Source organism: Pseudonaja textilis, chromosome 6, assembly GCF_049901715.1.
Source record: "Pseudonaja textilis isolate UNSWEBS1 chromosome 6, rPseTex1.2, whole genome shotgun sequence".
Lineage (NCBI taxonomy): Eukaryota > Metazoa > Chordata > Lepidosauria > Squamata > Elapidae > Pseudonaja > Pseudonaja textilis.
In genome coordinates this window covers 56,098,107-56,117,586 of record NC_141995.1, presented here as the reverse complement: position 1 = coordinate 56,117,586, position 19,480 = coordinate 56,098,107, and the positions used below count along the sequence as shown (strand labels likewise).

The window sequence follows — 19,480 nt, the reverse complement described above, 5'->3', positions numbered from 1 at the left end:
GTAACATATGAGTTAATAAAGTCTGTTTTCTCTAGGTAGTAATAGAATGCTTGAGTCTCATGTGCAAGGAACTTCAACCGCATGTATTTGCCTTGAATTTGATTCCATTCTTGATATGGTTCCATTAAATATGTAATTAATCGCTAGGATGTTTCAGTTGATGCTTCTATGAAAAGATTGAGCTACGTGGAGAAAGTAAATGAAAGAATGAATTTCAATTATGTTTATGTTTTATTCTCATCCTTTTTTATTACTTGCATTACAAGGAATTGGTTTTGAGTGGATAGTCAGTCACATACTTTTCAAAAATAGCATAATAACAATAACTTTGAAAAAGATAATTGAGTGTGTACTCATTATGAGTGATCAAGGAGAGCTTGAGAACAGTTACCTACTTCCTAACAGCAAAGTCTTGGAAGACAAACGTTGGGACCACAACTACAGATAATTTGGGAAGACATTCATTACTGGAATCTTTTTCAATCTGGATACAAGCCCAGATTTCATATCTCAGTGGAATTGGTTGCCCTGATGGATGACCTCTCTTTTACTGTTCTGGCACACGACTTCTAGAACATTTTCTCCACATACTGTGATTAAAATGGATGTCACAGTGACTTAATTCCAAGTCATGTTTTTTATCTTGGTTCGGAATTTAAAGTTGTTTTGTTCTGTTGAATTTTTATTGCCTTTATTTTATTTATTTATCACATTGAGAAACCACCATTCTTACTGGTGTAAAAGTACAATGTTAAAAATATTAAAACTGAATATAAAAATTTAAAATAGAGGAAAGGATAGTTAAAAATTGATATTAAAAGGTAATTTAAAGACAGAGGAGGCCACCAACTAGCCCCGTAATTGCATGCTCCTCTTTAAGACCTGTGAGATGGCAAATCCAGATATCTTTCTCTATGTGTGTGTGTGTGTATGTGTGTGTGTGTGTAAGAGTTTTAAGCTACCATTACAGAGAGTTTGTAACATACATACATACACACACACACACACACACACACACACACACATATATATATATATATAAAAAATGTATGCTATTCAGCTTTGTTCGGGTATTTTCCCACGTCATTGTAGTTGTGCTTTTACAGTTGTAGCAACGTTTCGGCAGAATCTCATCTGCCATCATCAGGCTTCTGTATTGTGTTCGTCTGTGAGTCAGACTTTCATAGTCTGTGAGTCAGACTTTTAAGTTTTAAATTCAGTTTTAAAAGCACAACTACAATGACGTGGGAAAATACCCGAACAAAGCTGAATAACATACATATAAGTGCCCGCGAAAACTTAAGAAAACATATAAAATGTATGTATGTATAGCACAATCCTAAAACAGTAAAGAAATACTTGAAATATATGTATTTCTTTAATATCTTAGGATTGTACTTATTGCATTTCATGATTATTTGTCTTATTTATAGTTTACTATATTTGTATTGGTTGATGAAAGGCACTATGTATGTATGTATGTATGTATGTAAAATAGGTTGCACCAACGAGTACAAAATTTAAGATATTAATGGTAAATGAATTGAGAGAGAGGAGGAAGAAAAGAGGAATTGGAAAAAAAATCAGTTACACGTAGCAAAACAAGGCTAGAAAGACTTAAAGCTAAAGGAATTTTATATTTCATAAAAAAAAAATAGAGGAAGCCACTCAAAAAAGTATAACATAATTACATGAAGCACAATCAAAACAAAGTGAAAATAGTAGAAGAGTTATGGATAATGTATAATTTTGAGTTGAATCATTAGAAATAGCATAGAGAAATATTCAAGGCTTAACCGGAATAGGTATGGAAATTGATCAAAGAGAATGTATGTTTTTAAGATAGTAGAAGAGGAAAACGAGAACTATCAGAGAAAAACGAGAACAGGAAGCTGTAAGATAACAGGTGATGTTAGTATAAAATAAAAGATGTGAAAACAACATTAGTGCTGGGTATAATCAAGAGTATTGATGATTCTGAAATAAGGGCTCAATAATCTAAGAAGCCAAGAGATAAAGTATTACTATTAATGGATATTAATAATGGAGGAGGAAGAAGAAAATTATTAGCCCGGTAGCTAATAACCCATAAAAACAGAGAAATAAACATAGAAACTGCCAAACCAGAAAAAGGATGAATGCAAAATAAATAACTTGAAGTCTAACCACTCAGAGGGAGAGGAGTGAATTGATCATTGAGGCAGAGGGGAACATTTATTGAATGTTGAATGAAAACCAGGTGAAACAAGAAATAATAATAATAAAATAGGAGGATGAAAGAAAATGCACAGAAAAGCTGAAACAAAAGGCAACAGTACAGGAGAGCAATAAATAGGAGAGAAGAAGAAACAGAAGAACTTTGAATTTTCAAGGAACCATCTCGGAGGTGGTATTTAGCAGGTTCTGACCAGTTCTGGAGAACCGGTAGTGGAAGTTTTGAGTAGTTTGGAGACCCAGCAAATACCACCTCTGACTGGCCTCGCCCCCAATCTATTCCCCGCCTCCCGAGTCCCAGCTGATTGGCTGGACCTTCTTTGGTTGCCCTGCACAGGAGAACGGAGCTGGAAAGCAGGTTAGTGGGATGGGGAGGGAATGGAGATTTTACAATATCCTTCCCCTGCTATGCCCACCAAGCCACGCCCACCAAGCCACGTCCACAGAACTGGTGGTAAAAAAAATTGAATTCCACCACTGAGCCATCTGGTTTATGTTTATGTGAGCCATCTGGCTCACATCATACTTGTTAAGCAGGGAGACTTTTGTTATATAGTCAGGTCACCGACAGTGAAAGATTAAAACCTCTCCCTCCCCCACCCGACCCCGCCTTCCAAAAAATAGCTCCTGGCTAAAGAGAAGATCTCAACACAGATCGTGAGATTCCAGCCCAATTTCTTATACGTTGTATTACACTTCTTTTGTGTCCTTTTACAAGGAAGGAAAATAAAGTGCATAAATACTGCAGAAAAATATACTGGATATTCTTTTACAAGGCTTTGACAAGTGTGAGTTGCCCCCATAAATCAATCTGATCTATATCTGTCACCAAGGAATGAAAAATGGTTGTAAAACTTGAGCTAGAAATTCAGTATTAACAAAACAAAACAAAATCCCAGAAATAAATAGTGACTTCTCTCTTAACAAATCAACAACCTGTGTCAATTTATCAGTTTCAACTTTCTGATCTTGAGAAAAGTTTAGCAAAAATACGGGCAGTCCTTGACTTACGACCACAATTGAGTCCAAAATTTTCTGTTGTTAAGTGAGACATTTGTTAAGTGAATTTTGCCCCATTTTAGGACGTTTCTTGCCCCAGCTGTTAAGTGAATCACTGCAGTTGGTAAATTAGTAGCAACAGCAATAGCACTTAGACTTATATACCGCTTTATAGTGCTTTACAGCTCTCCCTAAGCGGTTTACAGAGTCAGCCTCTTGCTCCCAACAATCTTGGTCCTCATTTTACCCACCTTGGAAGGATGAAAGGCTGAGTCAATCTGGAGCCCAGTGGGATTTAACAGCCGATAGTCAGCAGAAATGGCCGGCAGTACACCACTCTAACCATTGCACCACCAAAGCTAGTAAGCTGGTTATTAAATGAATCTGGCTTCCCCATTGACTTTCGCTTGTCAGGATGTCACAAAAGGGGATCACATGACTTTAGGACAGAGCAACGGTCATAAGTATGAACCAAGCATCTGAATTTTGATCCCATGGTCATGAGGATGCTTCAAAGGTTGTAACTGTGTAACTGTAACTGTTCATAAGTCACTTTTTTCAGTGCTGTTGTAAATTAAGTGTTGTAAGTGCAGGACTATCTGTAATAACGACTGGTTTGACAGTTGATGACCTGGTCAGTTAAAATTCCATGCTTGGTCTATTAGCATAGTCAGGTAGCTGCTTTGGTACTTCTTGCTACCTACTAAATTACAGTAAATCAGATAGGATATTTGTGATGAATCAATAAGGCTTACAACCAACAAAACAGGCTGAATAGTCAAGATCTTGTTGATGATCCAAACTCTGTCAAGGATCTTGGAGTACTCATCTCAAATGACCTAAGTGCTAGAGCCCACTGTAACTACATAGCCAAAAAGGCGTTAGGAGTTGTTAACCTAATCTTACGTAGCTTTTTCTCTGGTAATATTACACTACTAACTAGAGCATACAAAACATTTGCTAGACTCGAATACTTGAATACAGCTCATCAGTCTGGAACCCACATTACGTATTTGATATTAACACAGTTGAGAAAGTCCAGAAATGTTTCACAAGAAGAGTTCTCTACTCCTCTACTCGTTGCAGAATACCTTATGCCACCAGACTTGAAATTCTAGACCTAGAAAACTAGAACTACACTGCCTTTGGTCCGATCTAAGTATAGTATATAAAATCCCCATTCCCTCCCCACCCCACTAACCCGCTTTCCAGCTCTGTTCTCCTGTGCAGGGCAACGAAAGAAGACCCAGCCAATCAGCTGGGACTTGGGAGGCGGAGAATAGAGGGGGGCGGGGCCAGTCAGAGGTGGTATTTTCTGGTTCTCTGAACTACTCAAAATTTCCGCTACCAGTTTTCCAGAACTGGTCAGAACCTGCTGAATACCACCTCTGACTGAATTACTAATTTAACAAATGCAGTGATTCACTTAACAACGGTATCAAGAAAGGTCGTAGAATGGGACAAAATTCCCATTAACATAGGTCTCGCTTAGCAACATAAATTTTGGGCTCAATTGTGGTTGTAAGTCAAGGATTACTTGTACTTCAGGAGGGAATAAACACCAATTATCTTATTTGAGGAAGTTATCCATTTAGACCTGCTTCATCTTTTGCCTCAGTAATTCTCCAGCACCAGACAGCAAGTCTTCTCCATGACCTGCTAGTAATGGAAAATGCAGAGCGTGAGCCCAATACTGACAAAGACCTTGCCTTCCACCCGTAAAGCTTCTCCCTGGCCCATTTTCCACTCTCAGCATAGGTCAAAAGCACTCATCCATTTCTATAGGCTGAGCTTTTGATGTGTTTTTTATGCTTAAGGCTGTAGTGTTTGTATAGGGACAACAATTGTGTTGGATACAATGGGTTGGGGGGCTGCTGCAGAAAACTCATGGCTGAGCCTTTCCCCTCTCAGCGGGATTGCTTGAGAAGGAAGATTGTACGGACCGTGGATAATATCTTTTAATGGGAATCACAGAATTGGATGAGCTGTTTCCGACCATCCTTGTTTCAGAAAAATTCACACTCTTTCCAGGGTGGGATTAACTGGTGTTGAAAATGTTTCTTTAAAGAAGCTGCATACGTTCTTAGGTTTGTAACTTCTCATTGTTAGAAACATAAATATGCAGTCAATTCTCATTATTCGTGGTAGGTATGCTTTTATAAAGTCACCGTGGACACTGATTTAGCAAAATATTCAACCATTGTTCCTTGAAAATACAGGACATTCGTTTATGGAATGAGAACTGAAACAAGAAGGCAGAGCATCGTTCAGCCTTAGCGGAACTGGAGGCATCACACAACTCAAATGTTCCCAATGTGTCCACAAACAGTTGTGAAAGTACTGCAAGTATTAATTTTGGGGTCACAAATAAATGTTACTGAGTGAGCAAACTCACAAACATGGACTTCATGAATAGTGAAGATTGACTGTACATGTCTTTGGGTCTTTTTTTCTGAACGATTTCTTTCTTTAGTTTTGAAAGGTAAATGCCATAGATGTTATAGAAAAATTCAGCATCCTTGTTCATTGAGTAAATCAATAATTTCATTATGCTATTTTTTAAAAATAAAATAAAATGAAGTTCTGCTTTCCCAAGGTGCCTGCACTTGGAAAAAAAAATCAAAATTACACATTTAGTTGAGTATTTCTTCAGTACAATTTTTGAGCCAGTTTTGTAATAATTACCATGACATTCAATCACAATTAATTTCCATGACATGCTTTATCAAATGCTTTGCTGAACTTAAGGTATATTATAGCTTAGAGCACACCCAGAATCCATTCATGAAGTTCTCTGATTTAAAAAAGAGAGAGAGAAAGATTCTCCTTTACAATTCCATGCTGACTTCTGGTAATTACTTCATTGATTTCAATGTGCTTACAGATAAATCTCTTTATGAATGTACCTAGGAACTTCTCAGTTACTGATGTCCAATTGAATCCTTTGTGTTTGTTGGATCTTCCTTTTTCCCTCTTTTTGAAAATAGAATCAATATTTGCTCTCTCTGCCACTTCAAAAAAACCCTTCAGGATTTGCATAAGATCATTTACAAGGTTTGGCCGAACCCAGTTTGTTCACTTCTGGAAGATGCCATTCACCTGGTCCTGGATAGTGGATCCCATTTAAAATAAAGACTTTTAACATTTTCTGATCTGGTTTCTATCAGGCTGAATGAAGCTGCAGTCCTGCTCCTTCACAACTTCTTGGTGGAAGACAATACGTTTTCTTGTGACAGAAAATGGATCCAAAAGAGGAGCTTTGCATGTTAGCATTGCCTTTCCCCTCCCTTGAGCTGCTCCTCCTCTTCTTCTTGTTCTTGTTCTTGTTCTTGTTCTTGTTCTTGTTCTTCTTCTTCTTCTTCTTCTTTCTTCTTTCTTCTTTCTTCTTTCTTCTTCTAACTCTCTTCTCATATTAGGAGCTCTTTTTATTCCTCCACCATTCTCATTCTCAGTGGGTTCACAGTTCTGGGCTTCTCCTCCGCGACCTGACTCTCTCCGATGGCCATAGATTAGAATATACTTTTTGTTTCAGAATGAGAGAGTTGGAAGGGGCCTTAGAGGTCATCCAGTCCAACCCCCTGCTCAAAAGGGAGACTCCACACCATTTCTGACAGTCTCTTCTTGAAAAGCTTCCAGGGATGAAGCTCCCGCAACTTCCGAAGGCAACTTCTGTTCCACGGATGGATTGTTCTCACTGTCAGAAACCGTGTCTCGCTGTTTGTTTTCCAGTTCTTCCCTAAGCTTTTTGGGTAACTTCTTCTCTTCCTTTCCCCTCAGAACAATCTTTCAACAACTCCAACTGCTCCCCTCACAGCCCCTGTCTCCTTTTCCCCGTTAATTTTCTGTTGCTAATGAGGCAAGTTTATGAAAACCCGAAGTCCAAGATGTGGGGGGTCTCGCTTCGTTCGTTGCCCTTAAAATCCTGAAGTTGGAGTCATTTATTTTTTTGCTTCAAATAAAGACGCTTCTTTTCCACGCGGCTTTGGCTTCCCCTCAGAAAAGGCGCGCGGGTGGGGATGGGGGGTGAGGGTGGCGGCCTTGCTCCTTATCGGAGGCGCGCACAGGGAAGGCCGAAATCCACCCTCAGACGGCGGAGCCGGCGGGCTGGGCGGGTGGCGTCCGACGGCCTTCTCGGGGGCGCGCCCGTTGGAGAAGCACGGCGGGCGGCCGCAACGGAAGAGAGAGAGAGAGAGAGAGAGAGGAGAGGCGCGGCGCTTGAGGCGACGGACCGAGCGGGCCTTGGGAGGACGCGGCGTCTCCCCTCAGCCTCACATCGGAGAATTGAACCGGCCGGCCGGCTCCGCGGCTCCTTCCCCGGTCGCTTCGCCTCCGCGCTCTCCCCGTCCAACGGGGGCAGGCTGGCAAAAAAAAAAAAAAAAGGCGGCCGCCCGTTTGCTCGCTTGCCCGCCCGCCGCTCCCTCGAAGTTGGACGCGCGCGCCATGGACAGCTCCGCCGTGCCGGAGAACCGCACGGCCGCTGGGCGCCTGCTGCTGCTGCTGCCGCCGCCGCTGCTTTTCGCCGGGAACGCGACGCCCGAGCCCGCCGGTCCCGATGCCGTCCCGGCTCTTTGGGCGGCGTCGCCGTCGCCGTCGCCGCCGGGCTTGGTCCCTTTGGAGAGCGGCGTCGAAGCTCCCTCCTGGGACGGGACGCTGAACCACGGGCTGAGCGTCTTCGTGGCGCTGGCGCTGGGGGTGACCATGCTGGGCCTGGGCTGCACGGTGGAGCTGAGCCAGCTGGGCGCGCAGCTGAGGCGGCCGCTGGGCTTGTGGCTGGCGCTCCTCTGCCAGTTCGGGCTGATGCCCCTCTTGGCTTTCCTGCTGGCCCTCCTCTTCGCCCTCGACGAGGTGGCCGCCGTGGCCGTCCTGCTCTGCGGCTGCTGCCCCGGAGGGAACCTCTCCAACCTCATGTCCTTCCTGGTCGACGGAGACATGAACCTCAGGTAGGCCGGCCGCGGGAGGCGGAGAGGAGAACCGGGGCCGGCTGGCTTGGGTGACCGTCGCCGTCGAGCGGACGAGGCGCTTCCTCGGGTGCTCGGGTGGCCTAGAGGGGTGGAGCTGTCGCCTCAACAATCAGGAGGCTCCTGAGTTCGATCCCAGGTAGAGGCTAATACTTGGCATGGACTCTCCTGCTTGCTCGAGCGGGGGGTTGGACTAGATGGCCTCCTAGGTTCCTTTCCAAGGCATTCTCTTATTCTGAGCAGGGGGTTGGCTAGACGCCCTCCAAGATCATTTCCAATTCCCTCCAAGATCCTTTCCAACTCCTGTTATTCTGTAAGGGGCGCCTGCTTGAGCACAGGGGGTTGGGCTAGATGACCTCCGAGGTCCTCTCCAACTCCGTGGTTCTATTATTCTGTAAAGGGCGCCTGCTTGAGCACAGGGGGTTGGGCTAGATGACCTCTGAGGTCCTCTCCAACTCTGTGATTCTATTATTCCGTAAGGCTCGCCTGCTCGAGCAGGGGGTTGGGCTAGTGGCCTAGATGTGGAGCTCTCGCCTCAGGCTCGTGAGTTCGATCCCAGGTAGAGGCTAATACTTGGCATGGACTCTCCTGCTTGTTCGAGCAGGGGGGGTTGGACTAGATGACCTCCAAAGTCCCTTCAACTCTTGTTATCCTCATCTGTGATTCTGCCTCAGCTCTTCAGCCAGATATGCCCCCCCGGTGTGGTGTGGCGCTCGCTGTAGCACCACCCTAAGGGTTACCCAGCTGCTTAAAATAAGGATGCGGGACTTGCTAGGTGACATCGGGTACAGATAGTCCTTGACTTACAACAGTTCATTTAGCGACCGTTCAGAGTTCGAACGGCGCTGGGGAAAAAGTGACTGATGACCGTTATTTTCTCATAGTTACGACCCTTTGCAGCAGCTCCATGATCCCAGGGATCAAAATTCAGATGCTCGGCCACTTGGTTCCTATTTACGACGGTCGCCGTGTGTCCCGAGGTCACAGGATCCCCTTTGGACAAGCAAAGGAGGGAAAATCCGGATTCGCTTCATTTTTCAGCTGCAGTGATTCCCTTAACAACATTCATAAAATGGGGCAAAACTCAACAAATGTCTCACTTAGCAACATCATTTGGGAGCTCCATTGTGGTCGTAAGTTGAGGACTACTTCTAAAGGCCTTTCCCACCTTTCTCCAGAGGGGGAAATTTGGGGACAAGATGCCTGGGTGCCGGGAGTTTGGGATAAGAACTGCTTCACCTGTTGAATACCCAGAGGAGCATCCTGCCAAATATTGCCCAGAACTTGATGGATTTGGGTTTTGCAGACTTTCTTCCTGGCCTCCTCCCTTTTCCTGAACAAATGAAGTATGAGTGAAAGTATGGGGGTTGAGTAAAGGACGATCCCCCGAATAGATCCCTCTATAGATAAGAAAACACTTTCCTGTTATCTGTTTTTGTGAATTGCTTAGCTCGGGCTTCCCTCTTTTCTCTCTCTCTCTGTTAAAATGTTTTCCCTGTGTTCTTTCCGATTGGTTGTACTTTGTTAATGTGCTGTTATTTCTCTCGTCTTCTGATTTTATCCTTTTTGGATGGGAAAACTAGGACTGATATAGCTTGAATCATAAATGATTTTTTTTAAAAAAAGGGTTGGGAGGCTTCTAATGTGATTGGAATAGTCAACCAGGGACCCACCAGATGAAAAATAATGTATCCAGAGCTGGCCGAAGGGCTAGGGTTAGGGTTAGAGGGGATGACGAGGCAAAATTATTTTCTGGAGAGCAGGAGTAGGAAAAAGCGAGAATTGGAAACCCTCTGTAAGAATCTTCACTAGAGCCAGTGGTTGCCAACCAGTGGGCCAGGGGCCACTGGTGGTCCGCGAGAAAATTTTGGTGGTCCGCAGAGAAATGGAATTTATCAAAGGAATTTATCCAGGCTACGCGGGAACACAAGGCTACGCCACCCACATGGCCGGCAGAAACACAAGGGTTGCGTCCTTTGCATTGTGAGTAACACAAGGTAGTGTGGGGAAGGGGGAAAGGGCGGAGGGTGGGACTTGCCCCACTCGCCCCACGCTCCTCGCCTGGCCACTGGACTGCTTCTTTCCGCTTCTTTCTTCTTCTGCTTTTGGCTGCACGCAAGGAAAGCAGCAAAGGTCTTTCTTTCTCTCCCCCAAACTCTGCCAGAAATGAGTCTTTGGGACTCTGCAAGGCATCTTGCTCCAAGAGGCTGCGCCAGCACGACAAGTCTCACAAAGACTCATTTTTGGTGGAGTTTGGGGGAGAGAAAGAAAGACTTCTGCTGCTTCTGCTGCTTTCCTTGCATGAAGCCAAAAGTCTCTCTCTTTCTCCCCCCTGAGAACGGAGCTGGAGATGGGAGCCTGCGATCCCAAATAAAGAACGATCGATTGGTAGGAAAACGTGGTGGGAAATTTTCCTGCAGACTTTTTTGGGGATTTTCCCAGGGTCTCTGCTGCTTTCTACAGAGACCCTGGAAAAATGTCAGCAAGCCACTGTCAGTCAAAATTCATATTAGTGGTCCGCAGGATTTAAAATGATGAGTTTGGTGGTCCCTGAGGTCCAAAAGATTGGCGACCCCTGCACTAGAGGGATACAGTAGGCAACAGGCAATTCTTCTAGAAGGGCAAATATTAAGAATTGGTTTTGAGCAAAAGAAGTTTGTTCCCGTTCCCCCCACAAAATGGCTGCCTCCTCTCCTCCTTCACAGAGAATAGAATAGAATAGAATAGAATAGAACAGAACAGAACAGAACAGAACAGAACAGTATAGAATTCTTTATTGGCCAAGTGTGATTGGACCCACGTGGAATTTGTCTTTGGTGCATAAGCTCTTAGTGTACTTAAGAAAAAATAAAATACATTCATCAAGAATCATAAGATACGCCACTTAGTGATAGTCATAGGTTACTAAATAAGCAATCAAATCATACATAGTTTACTAATATGCAATCAAAACATACTAGGAAAACCAATAAAAACAATATAAATTGTAAAGATACAAGAGCAGACTTGGTTTGGGCATAGAGGGTACACAGAAAAAGAGCCTGACTTCTGAACTACTAATTACATGCCAGTAGGAGTAACTGGGCCATTCAGGAAGAGGTGGGGGAAGAGAGGAGGGTCTTGAGGATGCCGCTTTCCTTGTGCTTTTGACCCAGGGCTGTCTTCTTTCTTTTTTTTTTCCTGATAGCATCATCATGACTGCCTCCTCCACCTTGCTGGCTTTGATCTTGATGCCTCTTTGTCTGTGGATCTATAGCCGAGCTTGGATCAACACCCCATTGGTGCGCCTGTTACCCCTGGGGGCCGTCACCCTGACCTTGTGCAGTACTCTGCTCCCCATTGGCCTTGGGGTTTTCATCCGCTACAGATACACAAGGCTGGCGGACATTCTGGTGAAGGTAAGCTGAGCACAGACCTATCTTCCCATAGAAAATATCTCTATCTCTATCTACACACACACACACACACACACACACACACACACACAGGTTTAGTTTTCTTTAAATTCTAGAATTCCATAATTCCACAGTCATTTCCCTGTGACATTTTCGGAACTTCCACTTCAGTCTTCCCTACTGATTAATATCAAATCGAGGGCTTATGTTTCTCTTGTGCCTTGCTTTGCTTTCTGCAGCGTAGAGTTGTTAGCAATCCATATTCAGAATCACCTGCAGAGCTCAGGCTTAGCTGAGTGTATCTCCTAGCAGATGTCAAGGTAATTAAAGACCTTGTTGTTCCATGTCTTCTTGAGTTACAAATTGATTTTGGAAGGCATTTATCTTCTGCCTGATGGAGTGATTGGCAATAAACATCAGCCCTTATTAGTCTTGTCTACTTGTTTTAAGCCAGGAAATCTCAAAGTATAATCCAATTATGTCCTTAGGAATCATGATAGATGGCGGGGGTTAGATTATCAGTGGTGGGATTCAGATTTTTTTACTGTGGTTCTGTGGGTGTGGCTTGGTGGGTGTGGCAGGGGAAGGTTACTGCACAATCCCCATTCCCTCCCCACCTCCACTAACCTGCTTTCCAGCTCCGTTCTCCTGTGCAGGGCAACCAAAGAAGATCCAGCCAATCAGCTGGGACTCGGGAGGCGGAGAATAGATGGGGCGGGGTCAGTCAGAGGTGGGATTTGCCGGTTCTCCGAATGCTACTGGTTCTCCAGAACTGGTCAGAACCTGCTGAATACCCACCTCTGCCCAAGCTTCCTTCTAGCCCTAAGGTTCTACGATTCTTTGTGGAAAGAAAACAAAGGCAATAAACTTTAGGAGCAGATTTTCAAAGTTTTCATTCAAAGGTAACAGGTCTCAGTAGTCTCTTTCCTCCTCTTAAACAATGGATATCTGAGGTCTTCAGGATTTTCACCCCCAACCTGTGACAGGATATCTTTTAATGATTTTGAAATCACGCTTACCGTGCTTTGACAAAACTTACCTCTTCCCAGTCCTTATAATTCATCTTGATCCTGGATTCATTCATTCAAGGAAGTGCAGATCACGGTTCCCAAAACCAAATTTCTCTTGTTAATACAATTTCTTTAGCTACAAGGACATCATTTGCTTCATCTTTTGGTTCCTTCCCAAACCTTTTAACAGGGTAGATGAAAATACCTTTTAAACCTTTTAAAATATATTTTAAACCTTTTAAAATACCTTTTAAACCTTTTAAAAGGGTAGATGAAAATATTATTTCAACAGCCAGTTCTTGAGGTTCCTTCTTAAAACTACAGAATTCTAACAGTTACAGGTGCCACTGGCAATCTTGTTTTTTTTTTCCAGGATGATTTAGGAATAAGAAGGGATAACATGAAATTTGGATTTTATTCCTAGCAAACAACCTATTTTAAAATCTAACGAATCCAGTGGATGGTTTCTGTTTATTTCTGTTTCTTATCTTATTATTTCACCCCCTCCCCAAAATAGGCTCCTATTTACCAGTTAACAATCTTTTTATCTTTAAAATACTTTCAAACTCAGAAAGAAAATTAAATAAAAAACCTCAGTAAAACAAATCCCCTCCTTCCTTCTAACTGGATTCGATGCTCTTTGTCTAGATCTGACTCATGCTTATCTCATACACACTTATAAGAAATCAGAACAGAGATGGTTCTCCCGCATTTAATGCACTTAGGCTGATATTTCCTGCTGTTCTTTGTTCAAGTGGAATGTAATGTTAATTATGGAGCATTAATCAGGGACAAAAAATTTGAATTGTGCCAGCAAGCATCCAGATTCATTGAGGGCATGGAAGGTTGTGTAATTAACTTTATCTCATTAATTAGTAGTTGCTGAGAAACACGAGGACTATAACGTACTATTTATGGTCTGACTGAGGTTTGAACAGATATTTCTTTGGACTAATGTACAGTAGAGCAAAATGTAATGTAGATCCAGATCCAATATTTCAAGACAGAATGGAATCATTTGGGAGGAAAATTGCTCCTTTTCCCATTCTAAGAAAGTCAAAACCGGCACAGCAATACTAAATGAAGAATGTAGCATGTGCAAAAATAAGATTTGTACAACATTCCTTATGACAATTCTAAGTCAATTTTATACCATTGAGGTCAAGAAAAAATACAAGAACTAAAGAAATTTCAATAATACACGGTTTATTTATTGGCCAAAGTATTTTTTGCTAATGTTACTGCTACTTGTGCTAGTGATTGTAATAATTATATTACCATCAATAAATGTGCTGCTTTATAAAGTTTTGCATCTCTGGATAGTTATTGTATGACATGATGCAATGTGTAATAAAATATATTTGGAATGAAGAATTCTTCCAGTGAGCATTTGCCTTTTGCCTTTTTTTAAAAGAAAGGATTACACTTTGATAATCATTGGCTATGTTTATTCCACTAGGTCTCTGTAGTACTAAATAATACCTATGTTCTTCTGTAGCACCAATACTTATTCAATGAAGATTTGCATAGTATCTCTGCCTGTGACAAAGTTAATCTATTACTTGGATATCCTGTTCTCGAGTATACGTTGTTGTTTTTTAAGGAAAGAGGCAAGTGCTCACAGGAAGAATTCTTCATTCCAAATACATTTTATTACACATTGCATTGTCATACAATAACCATCCAGAGGTGCAAAACTCTACTGATGGTCAGAAAATGATAACACTGCTTTTTTTGAGTGATTTCTGGGCAAGGTTATCATGTTTGAAATATAGTGTCATCCCTTTCCTTTCTCCTCTGCCATCATGGAGAAGGAAGCTTCCAGAAAACAGATGTATAACTTAAAAGAAAGACACCTAATGCTTGAATGATGACAACATACCTTTTCGCTCTAGAGAATAGGGTCTCCCAAGTCAGGGGTTATTTCAGTTGAAGGCTTGTCTTTGTCACGGGCAGAGTTTCTATTCAAATATTCAGTGGAGAACATAGGTGTTATTAGTACTACAGAGACTTGGCTGAATAAAAACAGCCAGTGGTTATCTAAGTGTAATCTTCAAATGGAAAATTAAATTAGAGACATAAATGAAAAAAATAATCCTAATGGTGAGGAACTTCAAAGTTACAGATTGAGAAAATATGGCCTGGCATAAAACCAAATAAATATAGGAAATCCATTTTCTTTCTGGAGCACTTGGATTTATTCAACCCCACTTAATGACTCACCTCCTAAACAACTTTGGCCAGAAATGTTCCAAATTTGAAAAAAAGAAGATTCTGGTGATTTTTTTTAAAGGAAGAGCTACATCCCCCTTTCAAGACAAGCAGTGCTTCTTCTTCTGGGGGAGGAATTATAATAATAGTGGCCCAAACTCATTCAAGCATCCTTTCAATAGGATGAAATGAATCCACAACTCAAGCATCTGTGAAGAAAAATCCATGAAGCCTCTTATAGTTGTCTGCCAGGGATATAAGGGGATGTTTCATAACCCTAATAGGTGGTTTCAGGTTCTGCACTTCACAGAACAGCCCCCTGAGCTGATTTTCATCAAGTTTAGTGGAAGCATTTTTCTTTTCTATCACTGTCACAATGAAGGCTGCCCAGAGAGGTCAAAGGTAAACCTGCCTCTGTTTGCTTCTAGATTTATGCTGTTGTCACGTTATGCATTTGCCAGGATGTTCCATAGCCCATAACTCTTTGGAAAACCAAATCTTGGGGCTCAGTGGGCGGACTGAAGGCCCCAACTGATAAGAGGGCCTGGGAAATTGGCCATTCCAGGATGTTATCATGATGGCCTTGACCATAATATTTGGGGTATCAGCAATAACACTCACCAGCAAATTCAGAAAACTCAGATTCAGAAAACGTTGCCTGTTTTCCTCAGAACTGACCCCATACACTTATGGGGAAACAGGTGATGCCAACCATTGCAACTTGATCAGGTAGATAGATATGCCCACAACAAAGGAGGCATTTCTGCCTCTCTTAATTATAAATCACCTTTCTCAGTTCAGAAAACCAGATCCAGTGTTTCCTGCTTAGTGAATGGGACCATTGCTTGATTGGTCCTGAATGGAAGCCCTCTGTTCTGACCAAGGCTTCCGAGACCATAATTAAGCACACACTTAGTTAAAACAACTCTTAAATTGATTAAGGATCAGTTAATTTGTTCTCTTCATTGGCCTTTGTTCTTCAGTTGCTGAAGAACTTTGCTTGCCAGCATATTCTTTTATTTTCAGTAGTTATTTTATTTCAACGCTGGGAACTGTGTTCATTCCCAGCCTGTAATGAGTCCCCAACAGTCCCTTGAGATAAGCATTCACTTTTCTCTCTTTTGAATTGCTGCCAACAAAAGTGCCAAATGAACTATTAAAAAACCAACCGAAGTACAAAGTCTGCACAGAGTTTCAAGGATTAACCTGAACAAAACAAATGACTTTGCTTTCTGCAAAGGTTTTGTCACCTTTGCCTGTCCTTTATACCTTACGGGAGGGGCAATCACCTCCAAGCCTTTTTCTCGAGTCGCCCCTTTTGTCTCAGCTGCTCTTGCCTTCTAGCAGCTTTGCGCATACGCGCACTGGGAACAGGCTCCCCTGGTTCCTCTGCCTTGCTGCTGCCAGACTGTGGAGGCTCTGGAGTCAGCACATACCGTAGTTATCGGCGTATAACACGCACTTTTTCCCCCTGAAAATAGGGGGCAAATGATGTATGCGTGTTATACGCCGATGTCCAGGGAGCGGAATCCTCTTTAAGGGATCCCGTTCCCAATAGTGCCTAGCGGCGGCGCAGCGTCATGACGTGATGTCAGCGCTGCGCCCGCCGCATATTATCACAGCCGCATTTTTTTCCTGAAATTTCCCTCTTAAAATGAAGATGCGTGTTATACGCCTGTGCGTGTTATACGCCGATAAATACGGTAACTCCCAGACGGTCCTGGCCCCATCTCTGCATTGGACGCAGGACCCTTGTCTGAGTCCTCTCCAGACTCCTGGGCTGGTCCCCGTCCTTCCCTACTGTCCGATTCCACTGCCATCTGCACAGGCTGCCTGCAAACCTCAACACCCTCAGTATGAATATTAGATAGAATCACTACTGAAAATAAAAGAATATGCTGGCAAGCAAAGTTTTCCAGCAACTGAAGAACAAAACCCAATGAATAAAACAAATTAATTGATCCTTAATTGGGCCAATTGGAGCCCCATAACACAGACTGTCCACAAAGGAGATATACTCCTTTATCCTGTGGAAAACACTTACCAGAATGTTTTGACTTTGCTTCAACCTTCTTCTTCAGCAGAACTCCTGCATTCAGATGGATGCTCCATTGTGAGGACATGTCCTCAATGTATTTGGGGCACCTATGGATGAGTCCCAACAGCCCAAAGATTATTCAGGTAGCAAAATTAAAAAGGGACATGAACTTTTGATTTCTCTGACGACCAGAAGACCAGTACCTGAGTGACCTTAGTCTTATCACTCCACCACTTCGGCTCTCATACACACCTACGCATGTAGTCAATGGAAGCAGAGTTGGAAAAATATGAAGATGTTAAATGAAAATGTGGAATGTTAAGTGCATGGCAAGCAAATTCCATGTTAGGAATCATTAGAGAAAAGAATGTAAATAAATCTGACATTCTAATATGACCTTTTAGATTTTTCTAGTGCAACTGTGTACTGGTAACATTTTAAAAGGGTAAAGCTGGGAAAAGGGCAAATAAATTATGACAAGGCTAAAACATCTTCCTTACAGCAAGAAATCCCACGGGGGTCTTCTTAAACCTTAGAAATGAGCCTCAAGAGGAACACGAGTGAAGTATTTTCTCACTTTACCTCAATGTTCAAATCTGGGGTGATTTTATGGCATTAAAAAATTTCTGGAACCAAATGAAAGATCCTTTCTCTTGGCTGCGATTATCAATTATTTTGGGGTGAGTGGGAGTCAGGTCTTTCCTTCTCTTTTGCTAAAAGTTGCCAAGGCCTTTTAAGCAGTCTTGTCCAGGGGTGGGCTCCAAAAATTGCAGCAACAGCTTCTCTGCCCGGTTGCTGGGTGGGTGTGGCCATGGTGGGCGTGGCCTAGTCGGCCTCCTGCACCACGGTAAAGGGGGGCTGTTTTCACCTTCCCTGGGCTCCGGAGGCAGTTTCCGGACTTCCAGAACTCCAAACGGGCCAGTTTCTGGACTTCCAGGCGGCCTTTCGCCAGACTCCGGAGGCTTTTCTCGAGCCTTCGGGAGGGCAAAAATGGCCTCCTCCTGGAACTTCCGGCAAGCCCGTTTTTCCCCTTCCCTGAGCCTCTGTCCAGGCTTACCTGCTCTTACCTCGCATCCAAAATGGACCGTGTGGAGACTCCTGGGAGAGGCAGGATGGGCAGGGCCAGCCAGGGTTGAACCAGCGAACTGCCAAAATCAGCCATAACATTAGCAACAGGTCCTCCCGAACCCGGCTGAACCCGTAGCAGCCCACGCCTGGTCTTGTCTGATTCTGATTAATCCAACTAAAACGCAGCTGTATACAGTAGGTAGTCCTTCACTTACACCCTTCATTGAGCCAGGGATTAGGATCGTAAATTATGCTGGTTGTTAACCACGTCACCAAATGACTGCGTCCAATTTTACAAACTTTTATTTTTTTTTACGGCCAGCGAATAAATGCCCCAAATGCAACCGCGCGATGACGGGTTTAATTTTCATCCAATTCTTTCTTTCCTAGATCTCTTTGTGGTCTCTCCTGGTGACCCTGGTGATCCTTTTCATTCTCACTGGCACCATGCTGGGTCCTGAGCTTCTGGCTACTATTCCTGCCACCGTATACGTAGTAGCTGTGCTGATGCCTTTGGCAGGCTACGGCTGCGGCTACGGGGTAGCGACCTTGTTTCGCTTGCCCCCGCACTGCAAGCGGACGGTGTCCTTGGAAACCGGCTGCCAGAACGTCCAGCTCTGTACCGCTATCCTCAAGCTGAGCTTCCCGCCACAGTTCATTGGGAGCATGTATATGTTTCCCCTACTCTACGCGCTCTTTCAATCTGCTGAAGCCGGGCTGTTCGTACTGGCTTACAAGATATATGGAAAGGATTTGTACAAGCAAGAGCCTCTGGGAGGAGACAGCGAAGAGGATACAGACATTTCTTACAAGAAACTGAAGGAAGAAGAAACCCCAGAAATTTCTTATGGCACAGTAGCTGCTGGGGATCATGGTCCAGGGGCTATGGAGGTGACAGACCGTCCTCTACAAGGAGAGGAGATCTTAAAAAGAACATCCCGTGTTGAAATAAACTGGTCAGCCGAGTAGGAGAAACAACAGGGGTGCTGAGCATTTGTTGTGATGTTGTCTTTTTTTCACTGCGCTCGGAAGTAATTGTTTTCAGAAACTGCACAACTGTATAAACCTCTTCAACCTCGGAAAATGATGCCGTCATCCCACCAGATAAGGCAAAGGAACAGGAGAGGAAGGGAGAAGGAGAGAGAGAGAGAGAGAGAGAGAACATATTGATGAATGTATTTGATAACTGTAAACCATCATCAATTGCATTTGCTGTTTTTTTTTTTAAAAAAACAAGTTGTGTAGCTTCTGTATTATTCAGCTTCTACATTGGAAAGATTGAAGTAAAGTTGTGTATCCTCATGACTGATTCAATTACTTGCAAATATGACAAACCATTAAGAAATTTATCTGAGCCTGCCTGACTCTTCTACCGTTCAGAACTACTAATTCTATAGGAAGTAGAAGAATGCAGACAATAAAAAATACATTTTCTTACTGGGATTAATTATGACAGATACTGAGGGGAGGAAAACTGATTAGAGGCACTCTTGTTTAAACAAAAACCACCGGTTCTTACTTTAACTGCAACATCTGTCTAAGATCTCAATCCGAGTTCTCCTACTTGGAATATATTTTGAATGCATC

General features: G+C 43.0%; 1 protein-coding gene across 1 annotated transcript; it reads left to right on the top strand.

Annotated features, from left to right (window-relative positions):
* The first annotated feature begins 7,157 nt into the window (after positions 1-7,157).
* On the top strand, positions 7,158-19,215 carry SLC10A4 (solute carrier family 10 member 4). Its single transcript, XM_087936612.1, has 3 exons — positions 7,158-8,153; positions 11,359-11,569; positions 18,284-19,215. Exons 1-3 carry the CDS (start codon positions 7,654-7,656, stop codon positions 18,860-18,862), a joined length of 1,290 nt encoding a protein of 429 aa, XP_087792738.1. The 5' UTR covers positions 7,158-7,653; the 3' UTR covers positions 18,863-19,215.
* Positions 19,216-19,480: the final 265 nt, after the last annotated feature.

What these genes read in the sequence shown, in the direction of transcription:
- SLC10A4 (XM_087936612.1), top strand. Translation starts at nt 7,654, where the DNA reads ATGGACAGCTCCGCCGTGCCGGAGAACCGCACGGCCGCTGGGCGCCTG. An exon ending in GACGGAGACATGAACCTCAG is followed by an intron (nt 8,154 to 11,358) that starts GTAGGCCGGCCG and finishes TTTTCCTGATAG; the next exon opens with CATCATCATGACTGCCTCCT. An exon ending in TGGCGGACATTCTGGTGAAG is followed by an intron (nt 11,570 to 18,283) that starts GTAAGCTGAGCA and finishes TTTCTTTCCTAG; the next exon opens with ATCTCTTTGTGGTCTCTCCT.